General features: G+C 40.8%; 1 protein-coding gene across 2 annotated transcripts; it reads right to left on the bottom strand.

Annotated features, from left to right (window-relative positions):
• Positions 1-889: 889 nt before the first annotated feature.
• LOC117547773 (cullin-5) lies at positions 890-26,328 on the bottom strand (the record flags this gene model as incomplete). 2 transcript variants are annotated; one of them, XM_034218587.1, is given in 15 exon segments in its annotated part: positions 890-1,065; positions 3,349-3,472; positions 3,552-3,683; positions 4,777-4,909; positions 5,542-5,606; positions 5,689-5,796; positions 7,245-7,375; positions 7,772-7,910; positions 8,217-8,297; positions 13,259-13,404; positions 13,986-14,127; positions 15,773-15,949; positions 16,623-16,722; positions 22,231-22,340; positions 26,278-26,328. In XM_034218587.1, coding segments are annotated over 15 exon segments (1,788 nt in total), but the record flags the coding sequence as incomplete, so codon positions are not given.

Raw genomic sequence — 26,328 nt, 5'->3', positions numbered from 1 at the left:
AGAGTTACAAAAACACAATAAACACAAATACAACTGTACACTAACAGAGCAGTACAATTACATATCTACAGAAACAACCATGCAGTGTGGTTTAACTGTAAGGTATGTGTGTGTGTGTGTGTGTGTGTGTGTGTGTGTGTGTGTGTGTCTGCGTGTGTGTGTCTCTGTGTGTGTCTGTGTGTGTCTCTGTGTGTGTGTGTGTCTATGTGTGTGTGTGTGTGTGTGTCTGTGTGTGTGTCTCTGTGTGTGTCTGTGTGTGTCTCTGTGTGTGTGTGTGTGTCTATGTGTGTGTGTGTGTCTGTGTGTGTGTCTCTGTGTGTGTCTGTGTGTGTCTCTGTGTGTGTGTGTGTGTGTCTATGTGTGTGTGTGTGTCTCTGTGTGTGTGTGTCTCTGTCTGTGTATGTGTGTGTGTCTCTGTCTGTGTGTGTGTGTCTCTATGTGTGTGTGTGTCTGTGTCTCTATGTGTGTGTATGTGTGTGTGTGTCTGTGTCTATGTCTGTGTGTCTCTCTATGTGTGTGTGTGTGTGTGTGTGTGTGTGTCTCTATGTGTGCGTGTATGTGTGTGTGTCTATGTGTGTGTCTGTGTGTGTGTGTGTGTGTGTCTCTCTCTCTATGTATGTGTGTGTGTGTCTCTATGTATGTGTGTGTGTATGTGTGTGTCTCTCTGTGTGTGTGTGTGTGTCTCTGTGTGTGTGTGTGTGTGTGTGTGTATGTGTGTGTGTGTGTGTGTGTGTGTGTGTGTATGTGTGTGTATGTGTGTGTGTGTCTCTATGTATGTGTGTGTGTGTGTGTGTGTGTGTGTGTGTGTGTGTCTCTGTATGTGTGTGTATGTGTGTGTGTGTATGTGTGTGTGTGTCTCTGTATGTGTGTGTGTGTGTGTGTGACTCACGATGCCGTTGGACATGAGGTGGTGCCAGTGCAGCTTCCTGCCGCTGTGGTTCTTCTTGTAGAAGTCCTCCACCTCCGGGATCAGATCCTCCAGCTCAGTGGGAAGAGACACGAACACTTTCTCGCTGCTTCGAGACCAGGCGCCAGCGTTCAGGATCTTAATGTTCACAGAGTCCGCTGAGAGGGAAGACAGAGCTCACAGTAGAGACACTACATACGATCCTCTTTAAAAACAGCCATTAAGAAGCTAAGCAATGTAGAAACAGCTACTGTAGCTTCGTTCTGTTAAAACATCAATGTTGCTTTTAAGAGGTGTTGATTATTATTTTGCAGGACGATCGTTTGCCTGTCGCCAAGAAATAATGTATTGTGTGCAAGTTAAACACACCAGAGACATGTTAATAAGAACAGCTTCCTCCTGTCTCTAGCTTCATATTTAGTAGACAGACTTGAGAGTGGAACAATAAATAACATTTCCTAAGATGTTGTTCACTACTTTCACAAGTTCTGTCAATAAATCTAATCATTTTTCAATTATTCTATTAAGCCACTACTTTCTGGCTCCAGCTGCTCAAATGTGAAAAAAGACTTTATTTGAGCCATATATATTATAACTCTATGATAAGTAGTATTCCAATTACTTGTATAGACTCTTCTTGCACTATTTTAACTATTTTATCTGGTTTATTGTGTTGCTCTGTTGGAGGAGCCTGTGACAGTATAGATCCAGGGTGTCTGCAGGAGTCCTGAAGTCACATGGAAGACCTTTTAAGACCCTTTCCATACATTTTAAGACCTGATCGCCACTTTGAGTTCTAACTGGTTATCTTGGTGACACATTTCACCTCACATTGACTATATACAGTATTGATTGTCCTTCCTCCTGATCTTCCAACCATTTGGACGCAGACTTGCATTTCCTTATAACGATGTTGTTTAACAACCGGCGTAAACGGACCTTCGCACGCTATCAAGCAGTGAGCGCGCGATGTCCTGTTCAGATGACGTCAAACCCAACGGGATGCCATCAATAAACTACACAGAATCACACTACACACCTACGCCATGATTACATTCAGGCAGACTGTAGAACACAACCTCTCTGGATACTTTATATACTTATTGAACACAAGCTACAAAATGTAACACCTTGGAAAATGCCCTTTAATACTTTTTAATAGCCTTAATTTTCGCTGAATTGATTTATCAACTTGTAATACTTGTTAAGACCCCGCGGACCCCCTGAGATCATTAAATAAAAGATTCAAGCAGTTCAACAAAAGACGGGCGTATCGGGGTAACACTTTCCATTTCTCCCAAATGTCCTCAAATGTAAGTTCCTCAAAGAGAAGGTTATTCTTTCCATTACAAACATTTCATAAATGATATCGTACCAATCCTCGGTTTGGTTTGAGCCATTTCTTTGTGATTGCTTTCCTCGCAGCTACGCTCAACATCCCAAATAAGTATTTTGTTTTCATATATGTGACCCGCTCTATCGAAATCAGTCGGAAGTCGCAATGGCTCATTTCAAAATAAACGTGGATTTGCGTAAACAAACAAAGTCTTGGCTTTCAGAATATGAAACCTTTATTTCCAAACTCACACGATAAATACAGCTTTGAAGCTTCGGCATAATTACAAGCGGAGAACGGAGTAACTTAACGTCACAGCAGGCGTAACAACAGCCGGTGTTTCTCCTGAGGGTTTTCCCCGGGAAACAAAAACAATACACACACAAACGCAAAATTACACAAACACACACATGTATACACACACACACACACACACACACACACACACACACACACACACACACACAACACACACACACACACACACACACACACACACACACACACACACACACACACACACACACACACACACACACACACACACACACACACACCACACACACACACACACACACACACACACACACACACACACACACACACACACACACACACACACACACACACACACACACACACACACACACACACACACACACACACACACACACACACACACACACAAGTTTCCCCCAGACCAGTAATCCAAACGAAAATATCTTCCCTCCGTAGTATTTTGATAATTTGCTAATAACCAATCAGATCAATGGATTCCAGAGAAGAGGAAACTTTGAAGGCCTTTTTCTCAAAATGATGTCTCGGTGACAGTCTTTATATAATGTGACATATTTCGCTTAATATTTGGAGAACAACAACATCCTGATATCGTTAGAAAGCTAGGAATCTCCTCTTTGCAGCAGTGTATACAACTCAATATGTGTCTTCGGGTCAATGCGACTGATTTCGATAGAGCAGGTCACATATGTGGATGTTGAGTGCAGAAAACCGAAGAAGAGTTGACTTTCATTGACATATCTACACTGTAGCTGTGAACACATGACAATAAAAACCTTGAAACCTTGATAAGTGTGTGAGCCGTTACCTGGGAGAGTCAGCCTGTTGTGTTTGTGCATTTCTTTGAAAGACTGGTTGAGGTCCTCGGACACTTTGATGTCCTGAAACATCCGCGCCAGCTTGTTGACGTAATCAGCCGGCATTCCCACTTCCTGTTTGGACACACCACAGGGTTTAAGAGGAGATTAAACTAACTAACACTTCTCTTCCTTCCTCCTTCCTTCCTCTCACCCTGAGCCACTCCACCATGTTCTCCTCGATCTCGCTGTCGGCTGAGATGTCGAGGATGAGGCGTCTCGTCAGGTGAGCTTTGTGGTAACGCATGAACACGTCTTTGTTCTGGACGTACTTCAACACCAACAGCTGCAGAAACACAGAGCAGAGAGTCAGAGTAAGATAAGATGGAACTTTGTTTATCCCCGTGGGGAAATGCAGGCGTCAATAACAACAACATGGTCAGAGTGAAAAACAGGATTCACACAGGATGAAAAGATAAGATGGAATACGAATTATGCATAATTGTGCATTTGTATGAGCGTGTTCGATACGTGTGCAGAGTGCAGGTTAGACTCAGGTGTTATGTTTGAACAGTCCGGGTTACAATTTACTGTCAACTTCTACACAGTCCTGTACATGCTGGTTGTCGTGATTAAAACACCGCCAAACATTAAGTTATCCGCCTGCGATGCTCGTTCCAGTTCTCTTAATTGCTCCATGATAAGAACTAGGGATGCATATCGTTGACTTTTTTACGATACCGATACCGATACCACTGAACGATACCGATACTCAACCGATACATATCGTGATACTTTGAAAATGTATCATCCCACAATTACTCCCATGAAGCGCTTTACGATATAGTTAACATGTCAAATGAATATCAAATTCAATTGTGGGACTTCTTGGACCTTTTAGTTCTGAACAAACAATGAAAGAAAATACATAGAAAATATGAAGAAAACCGATTATGGAATATCTTTTATAACACATCAGGTGTGCCGCGTGAATAGCACATCTTGTCAATGCAAACAGACCGTTATAGCACCGTTATAATTAATGTTAAACCTGAGATTCGACTAGAGAACAAATACATAATAAAATAAAGGTCATGAGATCTCGGCATTGCACAAACAAACAAATCTCATCTTTAAAATCAACATGTACCTTCACTGGTGAGAGAAAACAAATCCCATCACAGTTCATTTGTGGGACTTTTAGCTTTCTAGTATTGAACAAACAAAAATACATAAAATATGAAGAAAAACGATTATGCAATCTAATTTATAACACCCGCCATCACGGGCCACGGACTCACTTAATTAATTAAAAAGTATCGAAAACCGGATCTGATTTCGGTACGGTATACCGTAGCCACCGGTATCCGGTATTTCGGTAATACCGGATACCGGTACGCATCCCTAATAAGAACACAGTGTTCCCAGTAGAGACGTACCACTTCCTTGAGCTTTGCCTCTATCTCCTCAGACGTGAGTTTTTTGCTCAGCGGGGTTTTCCTCAGCAACATGTCGCAGTAGTTGGCCAGCAGCTCCGGACATTTTGACTCTGGTTGGGTTTTCAGACCGACCCTGAGAACAGAGAGGAAAGCAGTGCAGCGAGACGTATAATAATTCTGACTTACTTTGTAAATTCTCACTATTCTCTGAATTCTCACTTTTTTCTGAGATATCTGTGTTTATTCGCAATTCTCACTTTTTTGTGATTACTGACTTTTTTCTCAAAATTCTCACTTTTTTCGTAATTCAGACTTTTTTTCGTGAATTCTGACGGTTTTTTCATATTCTTACTGTTCTCTGAATTCTCATTTTCTCACTTTTCTCTGAATTCTAACTTTTTTCTGAGAAATCTGTTTATTCGCAATTCTCACTTTTTTGTGATTACTGACTTTTTTCATAATTCTGACTTTTTTCCAGTAAATTCTGACTTACATTTTAAATTCTCACTATTCTCTGAATTCTCACTTTTTTCTGAGAAATCTGTATTTTTTCGCAATTCTGATTTTTTTGTGAATTGTTTTGTAAATTCTCTTTTCTCTGAATTCTCACTTTGACTTTTTTCTCAGAAAATCGAATTTTCCGGAATCAGACTTTTTTTTTGAAATTCTGACTTAGTTAAATCTCAGAACCCAAATTAGTTTTAAAGTTCTAGTCACATCCCAAATGTATTTCCTCGCGTGGCCCTTAACCTCTTCCAAACTCACCCTTTCTGCTTCAAAGGAAGTTCTAATTTAAAAATAGTGGCGTCGTTCACAACAGCTTTATACGCCTGGAAGAAGATTGAAAAACAGGATCAGTTTTAGGATCTTCTGACATGTTTTATTAATATCGTCCATGTCAGTAAACCTCACTTTGTCTCGAGAGGTGAGAAAGCGCGGGTCGTCCTGAAACGCGTCTTTCACCAAACGGCTGAAACGGTTAAACAACGTGAGAAGCTGCTCCACGTATTTCTCCGAGTCCTGAAACAAAGAAGGAGAAACCAGTCGATGAGAACAGACAGAAATAAAAATGTTTTTATCTTGGATCTTTGACAGGAGTCTGAAAACACCATTTGCTGCATTAGTTACAAGACAGATCTTTATTTCATGGCCATGTTGTTACTGTTTGGATCTCAAAATGACCAATTTCTCTTTTCCTATTTAGTGTGTGAATACTGTTTTATCATATTTATGAAACATGTCTATAATGAGGGTTCTTTGGCTATGTCCACACTAAGCCGTAGTGTGGACATAGCCAAAGAACCCTCATTATAGACATATAGACATAGACATATAGACCACCAACGAACGAATATTCTGATATTCGGGTACAGCCCGTACCCGAATATCAGAATATTCGTTCGTTGGAGTAATATTCGGGTTTCAATTTCGTTATTGTTTTTTTTTCGTTGAATTTATTGATATCAACGTAAGAGCTTGTGCCTCTTCGGGTGCTAACACTTAACCATAAACGTTATTGTTTACTTTCTCCGTCTTTGTATGTAGATATGACTTTTTCTCCATGAATCTCTGTCACGTTGTTTCCATAGAAACAACAACTTCCTGTCAACTGCACTAACTCTCCTTCAAAATAAAAGCATGTCCATCCAAAATAGAAAGCCAAGCCAAATTACACTTAAGACACATACAACTGCAACGAAAGTAACAAACACAATACAATATCCTTTTCAATTTCAAAGAACACAAATTGGGTTACATTAAAAAATAACTATACAACAACAATACTGTAGAATAACAAAAAGAATGCCGTGAATAAACCGAAATACACGTGTCGAAGCGGTTCGCTGCTGATTACTACGCACCCCCCCCCCCACGCGGAACGAATATTCGAATATTCGCTGCTGATTACTACCGACTATCCGGAGCCCGAAAAATGGTATCCGGGACAGCCCTAGTCCACACTGGCTCTAAATACAAAATAAAAGTTGACTGTATTATTCATCAGTACGCAATTTACTCAATAGATGTCCACGTCTCCTTCATTATAGGACAGTGTCAGAGAAAAATGCAGTATTTGAGTGTAACGTTTTAAATCTGCTGCATTGAGTTTAAAGTACAGGAGCTCCAGAATGTGCATTTCAAATGAGAAATGAACAGGAGGCACAGATTATTTATGAATTAACATGATCAATTCATTTATTCCAGAATGCTCTTAATTGCAGCAACTAGTGGCCTGATGCAGTCAAATGTTTTGATATCATCGAGACTGAACAGTAGTTAGTGTTTTCAGTGAGAGTGTATATATGTGTGTGTGTGTGTGTGTATGGATTCATGAGTAGTACACCCAACAGGTTTAGATAATCTTAAAGTTTACATATTTTTCATTTACCATGATCATGTTCCCAGATCTCTGCTATTATGTTGTGTGTGTGTGTGTGTGTGTGTGTGAGTGAGTGTGAGTGACTCACAGAAGTGATTGTCTCTGCTGTTGCCACCATGTCAGCGAGTCCAGCGCTCATGATGTGATCCTCCAGGTCCTTCAGCATCGGCTCGATGCCGCTCGGCACTTTGTCCATCAGAGAGAACATCAGGTGCAGCTCTGGAGCCGAGGAAACACACAACGTTACCATCACCAAGTACACACGTACACACGTACACACGTACACACACACACACACACACACACACACACACACACACACACACACACACACACACACACACACACACACACACACACACACCACACACACACACACACACACACACACACACACACACACACACACACACACACACACACACACACACACACACACACACACACACACACACACACACACACACACACACACACACACACACACACACACACACACACACACACACACACACACACACACACACACACACACACACACACACACACACACAGTTAAGGTGTTGTGCAGGTGTGTGACAGGGAGGTTTGGTCAGGTTGTTTCCTGGTGCAAACCTGAGCTTGCTGTGCCTTTGGTGGGGTTCGTCCGGCCGTACTCACTCTCTGTCTCGTTTCGTCGGATCATCCCGGGACACTCGGTCAAAATGGTCTCTTTAAACAAGGTGACCAGAGCGTTCACACAACACTCCATTAACTGGGGAGGCAAAGGGAGAAAGAGAAACTTAAAAAGGTCCCCTACTCTTTTCCAACAATATATTATATATCATTGCAGCATTACCCATAATCCCCTCTGTTTCAGCCCTGTTTCCAAAGTGCTGATTCTCTGTCTGTTACTTTAGATGAAGATAAGGAGCCCCTCCCCACGCCCCTCTGAGAGACATTTGGTTACAAAGAACTCAATGGAGCTCTAGGAGGAGATTCAGGTGATAAGGGGGGGGGGGGTTACCTTGGTTGTACATGTATTATCTTCACTATAGGATCACACTGTGTGTAAACTCACAGCCTGAACGGAGTTACAGTCTCTTCTCGTCTCCAGGTATCTCAGCGCTCGTTTCTCTTCTTCTCTCAACTTCGAATCAGCCTGAAAACACAAACAATCACTTATTACATTCACACTCTTTAAAGTAGAGACACTACATACTGATATACACCTGAACATCAGCAGGAGAGGACTCTTTAAAGTAGAGACACTACATAATGATATACACCTGAACATCAGCAGGAGAGGACTCTTTAAAGTAGAGACACTACATACTGATATACACCTGAACATCAGCAGGAGAGGACTCTTTAAAGTAGAGACACTACATAATGATATACACCTGAACATCAGCAGGAGAGGACTCTTTAAAGTAGAGACACTACATACTGATATACACCTGAACATCAGCAGGAGAGAACTCTTTAAAGTAGAGACACTACATAATGATATACACCTGAACATCAGCAGGAGAGGACTCTTTAAAGTAGAGACACTACATACTGATATACATCTGAACATCAGCAGGAGAGGACTCTTTAAAGTAGAGACACTACATACTGATATACACCTGAACATCAGCAGGAGAGCACTCTTTAAAGTAGAGACACTACATACTGATATACACCTGAACATCAGCAGGAGAGGACTCTTTAAAGTAGAGACACTACATACTGATATACACCTGAACATCAGCAGGAGAGGACTCTTTAAAGTAGAGACACTACATACTGATATACACCTGAACATCAGCAGGAGAGGACTCTTTAAAGTAGAGACACTACATAATGATATACACCTGAACATCAGCAGGAGAGGACTCTTTAAAGTAGAGACACTACATACTGATATACACCTGAACATCAGCAGGAGAGGACTCTTTAAAGTAGAGACACTACATACTGATATACACCTGAACATCAGCAGGAGAGAACTCTTTAAAGTAGAGACACTACATACTGATATACACCTGAACATCAGCAGGAGAGGACTCTTTAAAGTAGAGACACTACATAATGATATACACCTGAACATCAGCAGGAGAGGACTCTTTAAAGTAGAGACACTACATACTGATATACACCTGAACATCAGCAGGAGAGCACTCTTTAAAGTAGAGACACTACATACTGATATACACCTGAACATCAGCAGGAGAGGACTCTTTAAAGTAGAGACACTACATACTGATATACACCTGAACATCAGCAGGAGAGGACTCTTTAAAGTAGAGACACTACATACTGATATACACCTGAACATCAGCAGGAGAGGACTCTTTAAAGTAGAGACACTACATACTGATATACACATGAACATCAGCAGGAGAGGACTCTTTAAAGTAGAGACACTACATACTAATATACACCTGAACATCAGCAGGAGAGGACTCTTTAAAGTAGAGACACTACATACTGATATACACCTGAACATCAGCAGGAGAGGACTCTTTAAAGTAGAGACACTACATACTGATATCCACCTGAACACCAGCAGGAGAGGACTCTTTAAAGTAGAGACACTACATACTGATATACACCTGAACATCAGCAGGAGAGGACTCTTTAAAGTAGAGACACTACATACGGATATACACCTGAACATCAGCAGGAGAGCACTCTTTAAAGTAGAGACACTCCATACGGATGTGTCCTCTTTAAATGTATATTTTCCTTGTATCTTGTCTTAATATGTGTCCTTGTTGATGTTGGAAATGGAGCTCAGTATCGTCGTGGGAACATAAATAACTTCACTATCTGAATAACATGTATTAAAGTTTGACCTGTTTTCTCATCAGATCCCTTTCGGCCTCACGCTGCTTTAACACCCACCAGGCTTCAGATATGTTTTATTAAGAGGGATAACGTGAAGCGGACCTGTTTGGATTCATTTCCAACACCTTCACAACAGAGGAGAGGAGCCTCCAGTTTCTGTGAAAGTTGTTTTTCTGTCAGAGTGAGCAGAGAGCATGCTGGGAGCAGAGCGATTACAACACTTTTTAAACCGGGAGCAGAAAGGGCTGCTGTCTCACCATTTTAACCTTTTAATTTGGGCTGGGAAACATATATTACTATTTAATCACCAATGATATGAGACTAGATATCCTCTTAGATTGTGGATATTTTAATATAAGTGTTGCTGGTTTGAAAGGCTGCATTAAAGTATAGTGACGTTGTTGTTTTTTTTAATGTACCTTGCTGTGAAGCTTTTTCTATTATTTACCTTAACCCAGTTTGTCATTATATCCACATTACTGATCGTTATTTATCAAAATTCTGAAAGCATCAAGTATTTGGTTAAAATGATAGTAATATTGGATTTTTTAAATTATTCCAACAGTAGATAAATATCATAAATGTGTATTTTTATGTCTTTAATATTAAATACAAAAAATAATAATAATTTTAATAAATAATAAAAAATATTATGAAAACGATTTAAACATTTTCTTGGATAATAAAAAGTTAATTAAATAATAACAAATACATTTAAAATAAATTAAATAATAATGAAAATTCAGAACAAAATACAACTATAATAATAATTATAAAAAACAATGAAAAAGAATTCTAGGAATGGACCACCATATTTGAACGCAGTATCCACTTCTACTTTTAGGCCTCTCAAAAGTATTTCTCAGTAGCGTTAAATAGTCACGACAAAACAAAGCAAACGTAAAGAAAAATCTTAAGACAAGAAGAGTAGAAGGAAATAAAACAATATTGTTTGTTGGTCATGCCAGTACAACAAAGGCATTGCATTTGTTTTAACCTTGGATTTCCTTGGCCCCATGCAAGATGCTGTTTGGGGGCCCTATGCAAGATGCTGTTTGGGGGTGTGACGAAGGTAACTTCGTCACTATGGACTGACTGCTTCAGGCCGGGTAATTGTGTGCACCTGGTGTCCTGTGTTGTCTCCTCCCCCCCTCACCTGTGTCTTGTTGTGCTGATTAGTGTGTGTATTTAGGCTCTGTTTCCCTGTCTGTTGGGAGGCTGGCAGGGAGTGTGTGTGTGTGAGATCCTGGTGGCTGCAGGCTGGGCTCACGTGAACAGCAGCAGCAGGATTGAGGCTGGTGGCTGTGTGCACAGTGTAAAGGAATATTTTAGTCTGATGCTTAGCTGACCTGAGAAACTTCACATGAGTGACTACTCTTTCTCTGTGTGGGGGAAGGGTTTACTGCCCGCTCAGACAGAGTTTCTTTGTCTGTTCATCTGTAATCGATTGGGGAAAAGGCCCGCGTTTCTGGGCTCCGCCCCTTCTCAGAGACCAGGTTCGAGCGCTTCCGTCTTTGTGTGGGGAGAGTTAATATTGGCAGCTTGCATTGAACAGTGCAAGTTGCTTTGTTAATCCTCCGGCCGTTTTGTCTCAATAAATATCAGTGTATTGACTAAGGCAAACCCCAGTTTCCCTCATTTCATGATTGGCTCAACATTGCTGCAAAGAAGTTTTTACTTCAAACACAGGAACAGCAAGATTGAGGCTGTGTCCTGTGCTCAAGTTTTAATAAATGCCCACACCGGGTTATATTTGTGGACGTTCTGCCTCTGCCTCCTTGCTTGGTCTGGGCCGCTCAACGGTCAGCTTCACAATTGGTGTCAGAAGTGGGATTTGACCAAGTAAGGAAGTGAAAATTATGAGAGGAAAGAAGAGGGACCAAAGAGAGGAACCGCGGCTGGGGGTGGCTATGCCTAGAACGGACCAGGGGGCCACGGCTGTTGAGGCAGCAGGAGACGAGAGACAAGCAGGTGGAGCAGCTGGAGAAGGAGAAGAGGGAACTCCAGGAGCGCCTGAAGAACCAGGAGAAAAAGATTGACTACTTTGAGAGGGCTGAACGCATTGAACATGAGCAGCGAGAGGAGGAGGATCGGGAGTACCAGGAGCGTCTGCGCAAACTCGAGGAGCAGGAACGAAAGCAGCGCGCTCGTCAACAGGAGATCGAGGAGCGGGAACGCCGTCGTGACGAAGAGAAACGGGTCCCAGCCGAGGAGAAACCCAAGGATTGGAGCGAAAAGGAGGTTGCAAAAGACACTGTGCTTCCTGGGGAGAGGGGGAAGGAAATGTGACGAAGGTAACTTCGTCACTATGGACTGACTGCTTCAGGCCAGGTAATTGTGTGCACCTGGTGTCCTGTGTTGTCTCCTCCCCCCCTCACCTGTGTCTTGTTGTGCTGATTAGTGTGTGTATTTAGGCTCTGTTTCCCTGTCTGTTGGGAGGCTGGCAGGGAGTGTGTGTGTGAGATCCTGGTGGCTGCAGGCTGGGCTCACGTGAACAGCAGCAGCAGGATTGAGGCTGGTGGCTGTGTGCACAGGAACAGCAAGATTGAGGCTGTGTCCTGTGCTCAAGTTTTAATAAATGCCCACACCGGGTTATATTTTTGGACGTTCTGCCTCTGCCTCCTTGCTTGGTCTGGGCCGCTCAACGGTCAGCTTCACAGGGGGCCCCATGCAAGATGCTGTTTGGGGGCCCTAGTTTTTACAGTTTTTTAACTACAATGGGGGGATCCTGAAGCCTTTAAGATGATCTGTGGAGACGCATCAATCTGTTACACTTTAAGAGGAAAACAGGTTAATTTCACGAAAACCAAGCAATTGAAACTTACCAAAAATGATATTAAAAAGCCAAACAAAAGGCTCCTCTACCAATAAATGCAAGAGATGCAGCATTTTCTCAACAATGTATAATTTACATTTTTCATCTTCCTCAGACGTCACTGATTGGCTGAGAGCCCAGCGATGATTTGGACGTTATTGATCCCCACAAACACAAGCCTCAGCTTTCATATCAATGCAGTTTAGTTGTGTTTATATCCTACATTTGATTGTTAAGCATATAATGCTTCACCGAACACAGGAGGGGGCTGTCTACAAATAAATACGGCTCATTTGAATTCTCCCCAAATAGATTGAGGCTGAACCTGAACTTTCAGCTTGGGGGCCCCCTAGTGGCCGCGGGCGCCCTATGCATCCGCACAGTCCGCCTATAGGAAGAAACGGCCCTGCGTCTTCATGTACCTGAAGAACAAACTCATCACGAGTCCAAAACAGTTTGAGAAACCCACTCACATATTTCATGTAGTTCTGGACCCCGTTCTGCTGCAGGTAAGCCGGAGCCTGAGTTCTGTAGAAACGCTCGGTCGAGTCCATGTACGCTTTCTCAAAGTTATCTCTGTAGATCTGAAGCTTATCCTCTGGGTTCGAGCACAGGTTCACTGAGGAGAGAGGGAAGAGGAAAATTATTAAATATGGTTCAATAAAAAAATTAATAATAATAATAAAATAAATGTATATTAAAATAAATAATGATAATAAGAAAATAAGAAACATTTATATTAAAATAAATATTAAATAAAAAAATAATGAGAATTTTTCTTTTTTTATATTAAATGAAAAATAATCATTAATAATAATAAAAACAAAAATGTATATTAAAATAAATAAAATAAGAAACATTTATATTGAAATAAATCGCAAAAATAAGAAAAAATGTTTTGAATAAAATAATAAAAATAAAATAATGGAAAAGATTATATAATAATAAATAATTAAACAAATTTAAAATAATGAATAAAAGAATAATGAAAAAATATTTATATATAAATAATAAGAGAATAAGAAATTATTATTATTATAAAAAATAAATAAATAAAAAGGAATAATTAATAAATGCATCGTATATGCTAAAAATCTATACTAAAAGTGGTACAAAGAATCCATGTTGAACCTTTTGGACTGCAGGTTTTCTGACAGTAATGTGACCTGTGCAGCTCTGTGTCGTGTCTGCGTTTCTCACCGTACGACTCCCTCACTCCGATCACCAGCTGAGAGTCGAAGGCCTCTCCGAGCCGCTCGGCGTGAACCAGCTTCATGGCGCTGTCCTGTAACCGGCTCTTAATGTTGGAGAAGATCGACTCGTTCCACGTGTCCAGCATCAGCTGCAGAAACACAGAGAGGCAGGTCAATAACTCAGAAAGAAACACAACAAGAAACTCAGAATTCAAAATGCAGCTGAGGCGACAGACAGCGGATCTTATTTGGTAGCAATTCATTTACCAATAATATCGTTTGTGCTTTACTTATTGAAACGATCAAAAAGTACAAAGAACAATGGCTTTAAGCTATCTAGACTTGCTGCTTTTCTGGTTAACCAATCCCTCCTCCACCTGTCTCCAATAAACACAGAATCACCTGCTGCCCAAAGCTGCGCTCAAAATGAAAGCACTTAATAATAACAGTAAATATTCAAATGTACATAATTGTTCCTAGCTTTCAAACTTCTTCCATGAAATTCAATTTGAAAACTCAACATTGGAAAAGCTAACATTGTGTTTAAAGCCAGTGTTTCTCGTTGCAGATAAAGAACAGACTGTTTCTGTGTTTCTCCAATCACTCCAGAGCTTTGTAAATAACTTTTTTTTAAAAACAAGATAGACAACTCCTCAGTCTGACCCCTCTTTCAAAACACATCTCTCCACCCTGATCACATGACACACCCTCTGTTCTTATTGATTATATTGTCTTGTTGTTTCTGTATCTTGAAAGGCGCCTATATAAATACCATTTATTATATAATTATTTTGATGATTTGACACTTGATTATCTAGCTAAATATTCCTCTTAAATACATGTTTGCTGGTGTTAAGCCTTTCAAAAACATCCCTTTCACTTCCGTCAAAGAACACGTATTAGCCTTCTTCTTGCTGCACTCAAAGGGGAACACAGCAGCTGTTTTAACGTGGAGGTCTAGCAGCAATTTAACAGTACCTTAAATTACACTTTTAAGACTTTTTTGGGGGGTTGATGACAGAAAAATGTGATGACAGCTTCTTTCAAAGACCTCAACAGAAGATTGAAATGTATTTGATTATATATGTTGCATTGTTGGAGGAGCTTGGTCAGAAGAATGTCATTGCCATTTCTACACTAGCTTTGTGCATGTGACGATAAAACCTTTGAATCTTGAATCTTGAAAATGTAGAAGTGACAGGGCTCTAATTGTCCGTTCGCAAACACTGGCCTAGTCGGTTGGGTTACGCTCCAAAACTTTATTTATAACAGCAACAACAACAAAAATAGTGAACCAGCACAACTTAGACAACAAAATAAAAATCCCAAAACAGGCCGTCCATCACTCATCAGAGTAAACATGCTCTGGGTTGCCTTCTCTGCAACCAACTCCCAAACATGTCCCAGCTGTTGCCTTCGTTGCAACATTCTTCCGAGACCACTTCCAGGGCCAAACCCCGTCCCTTTTTAACCTATAGCCCCTCCCACCAGGCTTACCCGTCAACAGGTCACTTAAACTCCAAACCACATTTCAACATAAAAATCCGACCCAAACATAAACAGGTTAACCACCTCTTAACACAATCATTCCCCATAATTAACAAACGCACAATAAATAATAAATTGCATGGTTCCTTTTTAGGAAGAGAGCAGGAAATGTTTGGAGTGTGTGTGGTGTGTGTGTCGGCTGTCAGTGGCAGAGTCAGTCACTGATGACACAAAACATATGATGACAGCTTCTTTCAAAGACCTCAACAGAAGCTTCTAATGCACGACATGCTGGTTCCTCGTCACCTTTCTGACGATGCTGTCCTCCACGTTGGACTTCTTGTTGCTGCCCTGCTTCCCCATCAGAGTGATCTCCAGCTGGCAGAAGGGCTTGGGGAGGATGTCGCACTGAGTGAAGAACTTCCTCCACTCCACGATGTACGCTTTCAGCAGCGCCGTGTCGTCCTGGTGACTCAGCACCCGCTGGGAACACGGGAATAAAATCAACACTTTGATGAGGATACGAGAAACGAAGATTATAACGGAGAGGATGAGAAGTCAGACAAGCAGTGGTTACACGTTAGAGGACATGGTTTCAGAATGAAGTCAGTGTATAATAATAATGATGAAAAAGAAATGATATGATAAATCATAATAATAATAGAAATAATTATAAAAATATTAACAAAGAGAAATAATAAATATATAGTAATATTTCAGGATAAAATAAAAATATTATGGAAAAATAATGAAATAATTAAAATATAAAAATAAATAAATCACATAATAGGAAATAATTCAACAGGAAATAAAAAAATTAAAGATGTAATTATTAAATAATAATATCAAATAAACAAATAATAATAAAAAAATGTTTAACATTATCAAAGGTAATAATAATAATAATAATTAAAATACAATGATAATAAATAATAATGAAAATAATGAAAATCTGTAAATAATAATGTTAAATAATAAAACAAAAGAAAATAAACTAAAAAAATATATAAAAAAACATTATCTAAGATAATAATAATAAATAAAAAAATTAAATTCTAAAATAAATAATAATAACAATAAATATGAAAAACACAATGAAAAATGTTCTTAGGTAGGAATGGGCCTTGCGCTATAACTTGTGTATAACTCGTCTTACTGCTTGTGCTTGTTTGATAAATTCTAGGATGTCCTCTTTGAGCGCCTGGTGGATCTTAGCGGGACCTTTGTCGTCCCAAAGACACACAGCATGGACGTCTCTGTGGACACAAGAGGACACACAATGTTAGAGGAATCACCTGTCTTTTTAACAAATGTACCTTTTTACATATAACTCATATATGCCTGAACCCGGCACTGATATACTCTAAATCTGCACCTCATGGAAATAACTTTATTCATATTGATACATCATTGATCTGATATGTGAATATATTAAAAACCTCTTTACTACTCTTTGCACTCTCTGGTTGGATGCAAACTGCATTTTGTTGTACTCTGTGTGCAATGACAATAGAGTTGAATCTAATATAATCTAATATGCTTTATTGGAAGCAGATGTGTGATGGTTAGGGATGGTAAAATAACACACATCCTTTACTCAAGTAGAAGTACAGATACTCGTGTTTCAAAATACTCTGGTGAAAGTAGAAGTACTGACTAAACTTCTTTCCTCGAGTCAAAGTAAAGAGGCTTTGAAATGTACTTCAGTAAAAAGTACCCATAACTAGCAGCTGCTTTAAAGAGTACCTGACCTCCCTTTATATTAATAGAACAATAATGTCATTGTTAGCTAATGAATGTTTCCATGCTGAACAACGGCAACATGACAACGTTTCCATTGGTCCCTCTTCTTTAGAGAAGACCAGGAAATGATGGATACACGGATCGTGTTCAAATCAATAGGCACGCAATGACTCTAAAGAATAATGATCACGCATCAAACACACATTCAGACTAAAGGAACCAGCTGTTTGGAAAATGAGAGAAGTAGAAAGTACAGGTATTTGAGTTCAACATGTAAGAAGTAGAAAGTACAGGTATTTGAGTTCAACATGTAAGAAGTAGAAAGTACAGGTATTTGTGTTCAACATGTAAGAAGTAGAAAGTACAGGTATTTGTGTTCAACATGTAAGAAGTAGAAAGTACAGGTATTTGTGTTCAACATGTGAGAAGTAGAAAGTACAGGTATTTGAGTTCAACATGTTAGAAGTAGAAAGTACAGGTATTTGTGTTCAACATGTAAGAAGTAGAAAGTACAGGTATTTGAGTTCAAACATGTAAGAAGTAGAAAGTACAGGTATTTGAGTTCAACATGTAAGAAGTAGAAAGTACAGGTATTTGAGTTCAACATGTAAGAAGTAGAAAGTACAGGTATTTGTGTTCAACATGTAAGAAGTAGAAAGTACAGGTATTTGAGTTCAACATGTTAGAAGTAGAAAGTACAGGTATTTGTGTTCAACATGTAAGAAGTAGAAAGTACAGGTATTTGAGTTCAACATGTAAGAAGTAGAAAGTACAGGTATTTGTGTTCAACATGTAAGAAGTAGAAAGTACAGGTATTTGAGTTCAACATGTAAGAAGTAGAAAGTACAGGTATTTGAGTTCAACATGTAAGAAGTAGAAAGTACAGGTATTTGTGTTCAACATGTAAGAAGTAGAAAGTACAGGTATTTGTGTTCAACATGTAAGAAGTAGAAAGTACAGGTATTTGTGTTCAACATGTGAGAAGTAGAAAGTACAGGTATTTGTGTTCAACATGTAAGAAGTAGAAAGTACAGGTATTTGAGTTCAACATGTAAGAAGTAGAAAGTACAGGTATTTGTGTTCAACATGTAAGAAGTAGAAAGTACAGGTATTTGTGTTCAACATGTGAGAAGTAGAAAGTACAGGTATTTGAGTTCAACATGTAAGAAGTAGAAAGTACAGGTATTTGGGTTCAACATGTAAGAAGTAGAAAGTACAGGTATTTGTGTTCAACATGTAAGAAGTAGAAAGTACAGGTATTTGGGTTCAACATGTAAGAAGTAGAAAGTACAGGTATTTGTGTTCAACATGTAAGAAGTAGAAAGTACAGGTATTTGTGTTCAACATGTAAGAAGTAGAAAGTACAGGTATTTGGGTTCAACATGTAAGAAGTAGAAAGTACAGGTATTTGGGTTCAACATGTAAGAAGTAGAAAGTACAGGTATTTGAGTTCAACATGTAAGAAGTAGAAAGTACAGGTATTTGAGTTCAACATGTAAGAAGTAGAAAGTACAGGTATTTGAGTTCAACATGTGAGAAGTAGAAAGTACAGGTATTTGAGTTCAACATGTAAGAAGTAGAAAGTACAGGTATTTGAGTTCAACATGTAAGAAGTAGAAAGTACAGGTATTTGTGTTCAACATGTAAGAAGTAGAAAGTACAGGTATTTGTGTTCAACATGTAAGAAGTAGAAAGTACAGGTATTTGTGTTCAACATGTAAGAAGTAGGAAGTACAGGTATTTGGGTTCAACATGTAAGAAGTAGAAAGTAGAAGCAAAGCCCCGGGGGTGGATGAGATCCGCCCGGAAATGCTGAAGGCTCTGGGTGTTGAGGGACTGCCATGGTTGACACGTCTCATCAACGTTGCGTGGAAGTCGGAAACAGTACCGAAGGAGTGGCAGACCGGGGTGGTGGTCCCCCTTTTTAAAAAGGGGGATCAGAGGGTGTGTGCCAATTACAGAGGCATCACACTACTCAGCCTCCCTGGGAAAGTTTACTCTAAGGTACTCGAAAGGAGGGTCAGGCCGATTGTCGAACCTCAGATTGAGGAGGAACAATGCGGATTCCGTCCTGGTCGTGGAACGACGGATCAGCTTCTTACTCTCGCAAGGATCCTGGAGGGGGCCTGGGAGTACGCTTATCCGGTCTACATGTGTTTTGTAGACTTGGAGAAGGCGTATGACCGAGTTCCCAGGGAGTTACTGTGGGAGGTGCTGCGGGAGTATGGGGTGAGGGGGTCTCTACTCAGGGCCATCCAATCTCTGTACTCCCAAAGCGAGAGCTGTGTCCGGGTCCTCGGCAGTAAGTCGGACCCATTTCCGGTGAGGGTTGGCCTCCGCCAGGGCTGCGCTTTGTCACCAATCCTGTTTGTAATATACAGTGGGGCAAAAAAGTATTTAGTCAGCCACCAATTGTGCAAGTTCTCCCACTGAAAAAGATGAGAGAGGCCTGTAATTTTCATCCTAGGCATACCTCAACTATGAGAGACAAAATCAGAAAAAAAAAAATCAGAAAATCACATTGTCTGATTTTTAAAGAATTTATTTGCAAATTATGGTGGAAAATAAGTATTTGGTCAATAACAAAAGTTCATCTCAATACTTTGCTATATACCCTTTGTTGGGAATGACAGAGGTCAAACGTTTTCTGTAAGTCTTCACAAGGTTTTCACACACTGTTGCTGGTATGTTGGCCCATTCCTCCATGCAGATCTCCTCTAGAGCAGTGATGTTTTGGGGCTGTTGCTGGGCAACACGGACTTTCAACTCCCTCCAAAGATTTTCTATGGGGTTGAGATCTGGAGACTGGCTAGGCCACGAAGCATTTCAAGGTCCTGGAGTGGCCACTCCTTCGTTGCCCGGGTGGTGTGTTTGGGATCATTGTCATGCTGAAAGACCCAGCCACGTTTCATCTTCAATGCCCTTGCTGATGGAAGGAGGTTGTCACTCAAAATCTCACGATACATGGCCCCATTCATTCTTTCCTTTACACAGATCAGTCGTCCTGGGTCCCTTTGCAGAAACACAGCCCCAAAGCATGATGTTTCCACCCCCATGTTTCACAGTAGGTGTTCTTTGGATGCAACTCAGCATTCTTTCTCCTCCAAACACGTCTAGTTGAGTTTTTACCAAAACGTTTTATTTTGGTTTCATCTGACCATATGACATTCTCCCAATCCTCTTCTGGATCATCTAAATGCTCTCTAGCAAACTTCAGACGGGCCTGGACATGTACTGGCTTAAGCAGGGGGACACGTCTGGCACTGCAGGATTTGAGTCCCTGGCGGCGTAGTGTGTTACTGATGGTAGCCTTTGTTACTTTGGTCCCAGCTCTCTGCAGGTCATTGACTAGGTCCCCCCGTGTGGTTCTGGGATTTTGCTCACCGTTCTTGTGAACATTTTGACCCCACGGGGTGAGATCTTGCGTGGAGCCCCAGATCGAGGGAGATTATCAGTGGTTTGTATGTCTTCCATTTTCTAATAATTGCTCCCACAGTTGATTTCTTCACACCAAGCTGCTTACCTATTGCAGATTCAGTCTTCCCAGCCTGGTGCAGGTCTACAATTGTGTTTCTGGTGTTTCTGCTCTTTGGTCTTGGCCATAGTGGAGTTCGGAGTGTGACTGTTTGAAGGTGTGGACAGGTGTCTTTTATACTGATAACGAGTTCAAACAAGTGACATTAATACAGTTAACGAGTGGAGGACAGAGGAGGCTCTTGAAGAAGAAGTTACAGGTCTGTGAGAGCCAGAAATCTTGTTTGTTTGTAGGTGACCAAATACTTATTTTACCGAGGAATTTACCAATGAATTCATTAAAAATCAGACAATGTGATTTCCTGGATTCTTTCCCCCCATTCTGTCTCTCATAGTTGAAGTGTACCTAGGATGAAAATTACAGGCCTCTCTCATCTTTTTGAGTGGGAGAACTTGCACAATTGGTGGCTGACTAAATACTTTTTTGCCCCACTGTACATGGATCGGATTTCGAGGCGTAGTCATGGGGGAGGGGGTCTGCAGGTCGGTGGACTAAGGATTGCACCACTGCTTTTTGCAGATGATGTGGTTCTAATGGCTTCATCGGTCTGCGACCTTCAGCACTCACTGGATCGGTTCGCAACCGAGTGTGAAGCGGCTGGGATGAGGATCAGCACCTCCAAATCTGAGGCCACGGTTCTCAGCAGGAAACCGATGGACTGTCCACTTCAAGTAGGGAATGAGTCCTTACCCCAAGTGAAGGAGTTCAAGTATCTCGGGGTCTTGTTCTCGAGTGAGAGAACAATGGAGCGTGAGATGGGCCGGAGAATCGGAGCAGCGGGAGCGGTACTGCAGTCGCTTTACCGCACCGTTGTGACGAAAAGGGAGCTGAGCCAGAAGGCAAAGCTCTCTGTCTACCGGGTCATTTTCGTTCCTACCCTCACCTATGGTCATGAAGGATGGGTCATGACCGAAAGAACGAGATCGCGGATACAAGCGGCCGAGATGGGTTTTCTCCGCAGGGTGGCTGGGATAAGGTGAGAAGTTCGGTCATCAGGGAGGGACTCGGAGTTGAGCCGCTCCTCCTTCGCGTCGAAAGGAGCCAGTTGAGGTGGTTCGGGCACCTAGTAAGGATGCCACCTGGGCGCCTCCCTAGGCAGGTGTTCCAGGCACGTCCAGCTGGGAAGAGACCAAGGGGTAGACCTAGGACCAGGTGGAGGGATTATATCTCTTCGCTGGCCTGGGAGCGCCTTGGGATCTCCCAGTCAGAGCTGGTTGATGTCGCCAGGGAAAAGAAAGTTTGGGGCTCTCTGCTGGAACAAGACCCCCGAGACCCGACCACGGATAAGCGGGAGAAGATGGATGGATGGATGTAAGAAGTAGAAAGTTCAGGTATTTGTGTTCAAAATGTAAGAAGTCAAAGTAAAAAGTTGTCAGAAAAACAAGTAGTGGAGTAAAGTACTGATACCAAAAACATGTACTTAAGTACATTAACAAAGTATTTGTACTCCACTACTTCCCACCTCTGTGTGATAGAGTAAACTCACGAGAATAGGTCGAACCACTGCTGCTTGGTGACACTCTCCTGCCGAAGCAGCTTCAGCACGATCGGACGCATCAGCTCCCATTTGTCCTCAAATTGAAGGGAGCCTTTGTTCTGCAAACAGAGAGAGAGGAGATGATTCAAACTGTTCATCAGCAGGAGAGGACTCTTTAAAGTAGAGACACTACATACTGATACACACCTGAACATCAGCAGGAGAGGACTCTTTAAAGTAGAGACACTACATACTGATATACACCTGAACATCAGCAGGAGAGGACTCTTTAAAGTAGAGACACTACATACTGATATACACCTGAACATCAGCAGGAGAGGACTCTTTAAAAGTAGAGACACTACAGTACTTATATACACCTGACATCAGCAGGAGAGGACTCTTTAAAGTAGAGACTCTACATACTGATATACACCTGAACATCAGCAGAGAGGACTCTTTAAAGTAGAGACTCTACATACTTATATACACCTGAACATCAGCAGGAGAGGACTCTTTAAAGTAGAGACTCTACATACTGATATACACCTGAACATCAGCAGGAGAGGACTCTTTAAAGTAGAGACTCTACATACTTATATACACCTGAACATCAGCAGGAGAGGACTCTTTAAAGTAGAGACTCTACATACTGATATACACCTGAACATCAGCAGGAGATAACTCTTTAAAGTAGAGACACTACATACTGATATACACCTGAACATCAGCAGGAGAGGACTCTTTAAAGTAGAGACACTACATACTGATATACACCTGAACATCAGCAGGAGAGGACTCTTTAAAGTAGAGACTCTACATACTGATATACACCTGAACATCAACAGGAGAGGACTCTTTAAAGTAGAGACACTACATACTGATATACACCTGAACATCAGCAGGAGAGGACTCTTTAAAGTAGAGACTCTACATACTGATATACACCTGAACATCAACAGGAGAGGACTCTTTAAAGTAGAGACACTACATACTGATATACACCTGAACATCAGCAGGAGAGGACTCTTTAAAGTAGAGACTCTACATACTGATATACACCTGAACATCAGCAGGAGAGGACTCTTTAAAGTAGAGACACTACATACTGATATACACCTGAACATCAGCAGGAGAGGACTCTTTAAAGTAGAGACACTACATACTGATATACACCTGAACATCAGCAGGTGAGGACTCTTTAAAGTAGAGACACTACATACTGATATACACCTGAACATCAGCAGGAGAGGACTCTTTAAAGTAGAGACACTACATACTGATATACACCTGAACATCAACAGGAGAGGACTCTTTAAAGTAGAGACAACTACATACTGATATACACCTGAACATCAGCAGGAGAGGACTCTTTAAAGTAGAGACACTACATACTGATATACAACCTGAAACATCAACAGGAGAGGACTCTTTAAAGTAGAGACAACTACATACTGATATACACCTGAACATCAGCAGGAGAGGACTCTTTAAAGTAGAGACACTACATACTGATATACACCTGAACATCAGCAGGAGAGGACTCTTTAAAGTAGAGACACTACATACTGATATACACCTGAACATCAGCAGGAGAGGACTCTTTAAAAGTAGAGACACTACATACTGATATACAACCTGAACATCAGCAGGAGAGGAACTCTTTAAAGTAGAGACACTACATACTGATATACACCTGAACATCAGCAGGAGAGGACTCTTTAAAGTAGAGACACTACATACTGATATACACCTGAACATCAGCAGGAGAGGACTCTTTAAAGTAGATACACTACATACTGATATACACCTGAACATCAGCAGGAGAGGGACTCTTTAAAGTAGAGACACTACATACTGAATATACACCTGAACATCAGCAGGAGAGGACTCTTTAAAGTAGAGACACTACACACTGATATACACCTGAACATCAGCAGGAGAGGACTCTTTAAAGTAGAGACACTACATACTGATATACACCTGAACATCAGCAGGAGAGAACTCTTTAAAAGTAGAGACACTACATACTGATATACACCTGAACATCAGCAGGAGAGGACTCTTTAAAGTAGAGACACTACATACTGATATACACCTGAACATCAGCAGGAGAGGACTCTTTAAAGTAGAGACACTACATACTGATATACACCTGAACACCAGCAGGAGAGGACTCTTTAAAGTAGAGACACTACACACTGATATACACCTGAACATCAGCAGGAGAGGACTCTTTAAAGTAGAGACACTACATACTGATATACACCTGAACATCAGCAGGAGAGGACTCTTTAAAGTAGAGACACTACATACTGATATACACCTGAACATCAACAGGAGAGGACTCTTAAAGTAGAAACACTACATACTGATATACACCTGAACATCAGCAGGAGAGGACTCTTTAAAGTAGAGACCTACATACTGATATACACCTGAACATCAGCAGGAGAGGACTCTTTAAAGTAGAGACACTACATACTGATATACACCTGAACATCAGCAGGAGAGGACTCTTTAAAGTAGAGACACTACATACTGATATACACCTGAACATCAACAGGAGAGGACTCTTTAAAGTAGAAACACTACATACTGATATACACCTGAACATCAGCAGGAGAGGACTCTTTAAAGTAGAGACACTACACACTGATATACACCTGAACATCAGCAGGAGAGGACTCTTTAATATCCTCTCCGCTCTGGGACAATAAAGTGAATCTGAAGCCGAGAAAGAGACAGTAACTAAAGCACGAGAACATGGCCTGTTTGCTCACACTGTACATAAAGATAATATGTTTCCATGCAAAGTCTTGTGTTTTGACTGTAAAGCCATTTTCTCTAAACACAGCTCTGATAAGTGTCTCCAGCAGCAGCTGTGTCACCTCCCCTGTCCTTCTTTCTTGTCAACAAATGAATTATGATTGCATTAAAACACAGTATCTTATGTTCCTGTCAAGCTTTGTTAGGTAGATTACAGCTCATGATTAACTTTAACTCAATGCACTTAAACTGTAAGGCCGATGTATTTCTGCGGCTATTATCAGCGTGTATTTGAATCGTATAGTGCATTAACTACTGGCTTTATTTCTGTAGTGCATTCATCTCTGTGTCTAACTATCTGTAATCAAGGTTCATTGTATTGTCCCACATTGTAGGACTCTTGGGTTTGGTTTCCACACATGATGCATCGTTAAGAACGCCCAAACAAATCCCCAAAATTGCAGACAACGAAGTATAAACCCCTTGAAATAAACAAGCTACCTTTTGTTTTTATAAAAAGGAGGACAATAGAAAGCCTTCACTGTACACAACTAAATAAATAGAGCTTCTCCTGACCCTGCCCTTCAAACACACACTGCCAAAGTCTGCAGAAACACATCGTCCTTACACTTCATGTGCATTGAGTTAATCCTCAGCTGTTATCTACCTGACTTCATTAGCTTGACAGGAACATAAGGCAGTGTGTCTAAATGCAATCACAATTCATTTGTTGTCAAGAAAGAGGGGCTACTGCTGGAGTCAGACATTACAGAGAAAATACAAGACTTCGCATGGAGAAATATTATCTTAATGTACAGTACGTGAACACAGGGCATGCTTTAGTGCGTTAACTACTGTCTCTTTCTCTGCTAAAGATTCATTTTAATAAGGAGGCTGTATTTCTGCAGCCTTTAGCATTGTGTGTTTGAAGGGGAGGGTCTGAACTGAAGTGACAGATGATAAGAGATGTGTAGCTACCGTATGCACACATAATATTCATATTTAAACGCAGGTTAAGGTAAGAAAACGTCTCCAATCTCTGCCTGTTTCTCTCATATTCAGTTAGCTGTGATGTAGCTATTCTGTTTAGCTAAATCAGTGATAAGTAGCTCATGCTAATGCTAGCTAGATGTAAGTTAACTATCCCACATCAATTGTGTAGAATCGCTAATAGGTGCTGTGTGATGTGTGTTAAGTGTGGAGCTAAATGCCAACATTACACCATGTAAATGTCACACACTTTAGTGAGCGTTTTATAAGAAATAATGGAATTGAAGTGGCTCCTACCTTTAGCAAATGAGACGTCGCCATGTTCCCTTCAACTTATCGTCTCGTGAA

Source organism: Gymnodraco acuticeps, unplaced genomic scaffold (assembly GCF_902827175.1).
Source record: "Gymnodraco acuticeps unplaced genomic scaffold, fGymAcu1.1, whole genome shotgun sequence".
NCBI lineage: Eukaryota > Metazoa > Chordata > Actinopteri > Perciformes > Bathydraconidae > Gymnodraco > Gymnodraco acuticeps.
The sequence above is the reverse complement of the archived record's forward strand: the minus strand, read 5'-3'. Positions and strand labels throughout refer to the sequence as shown.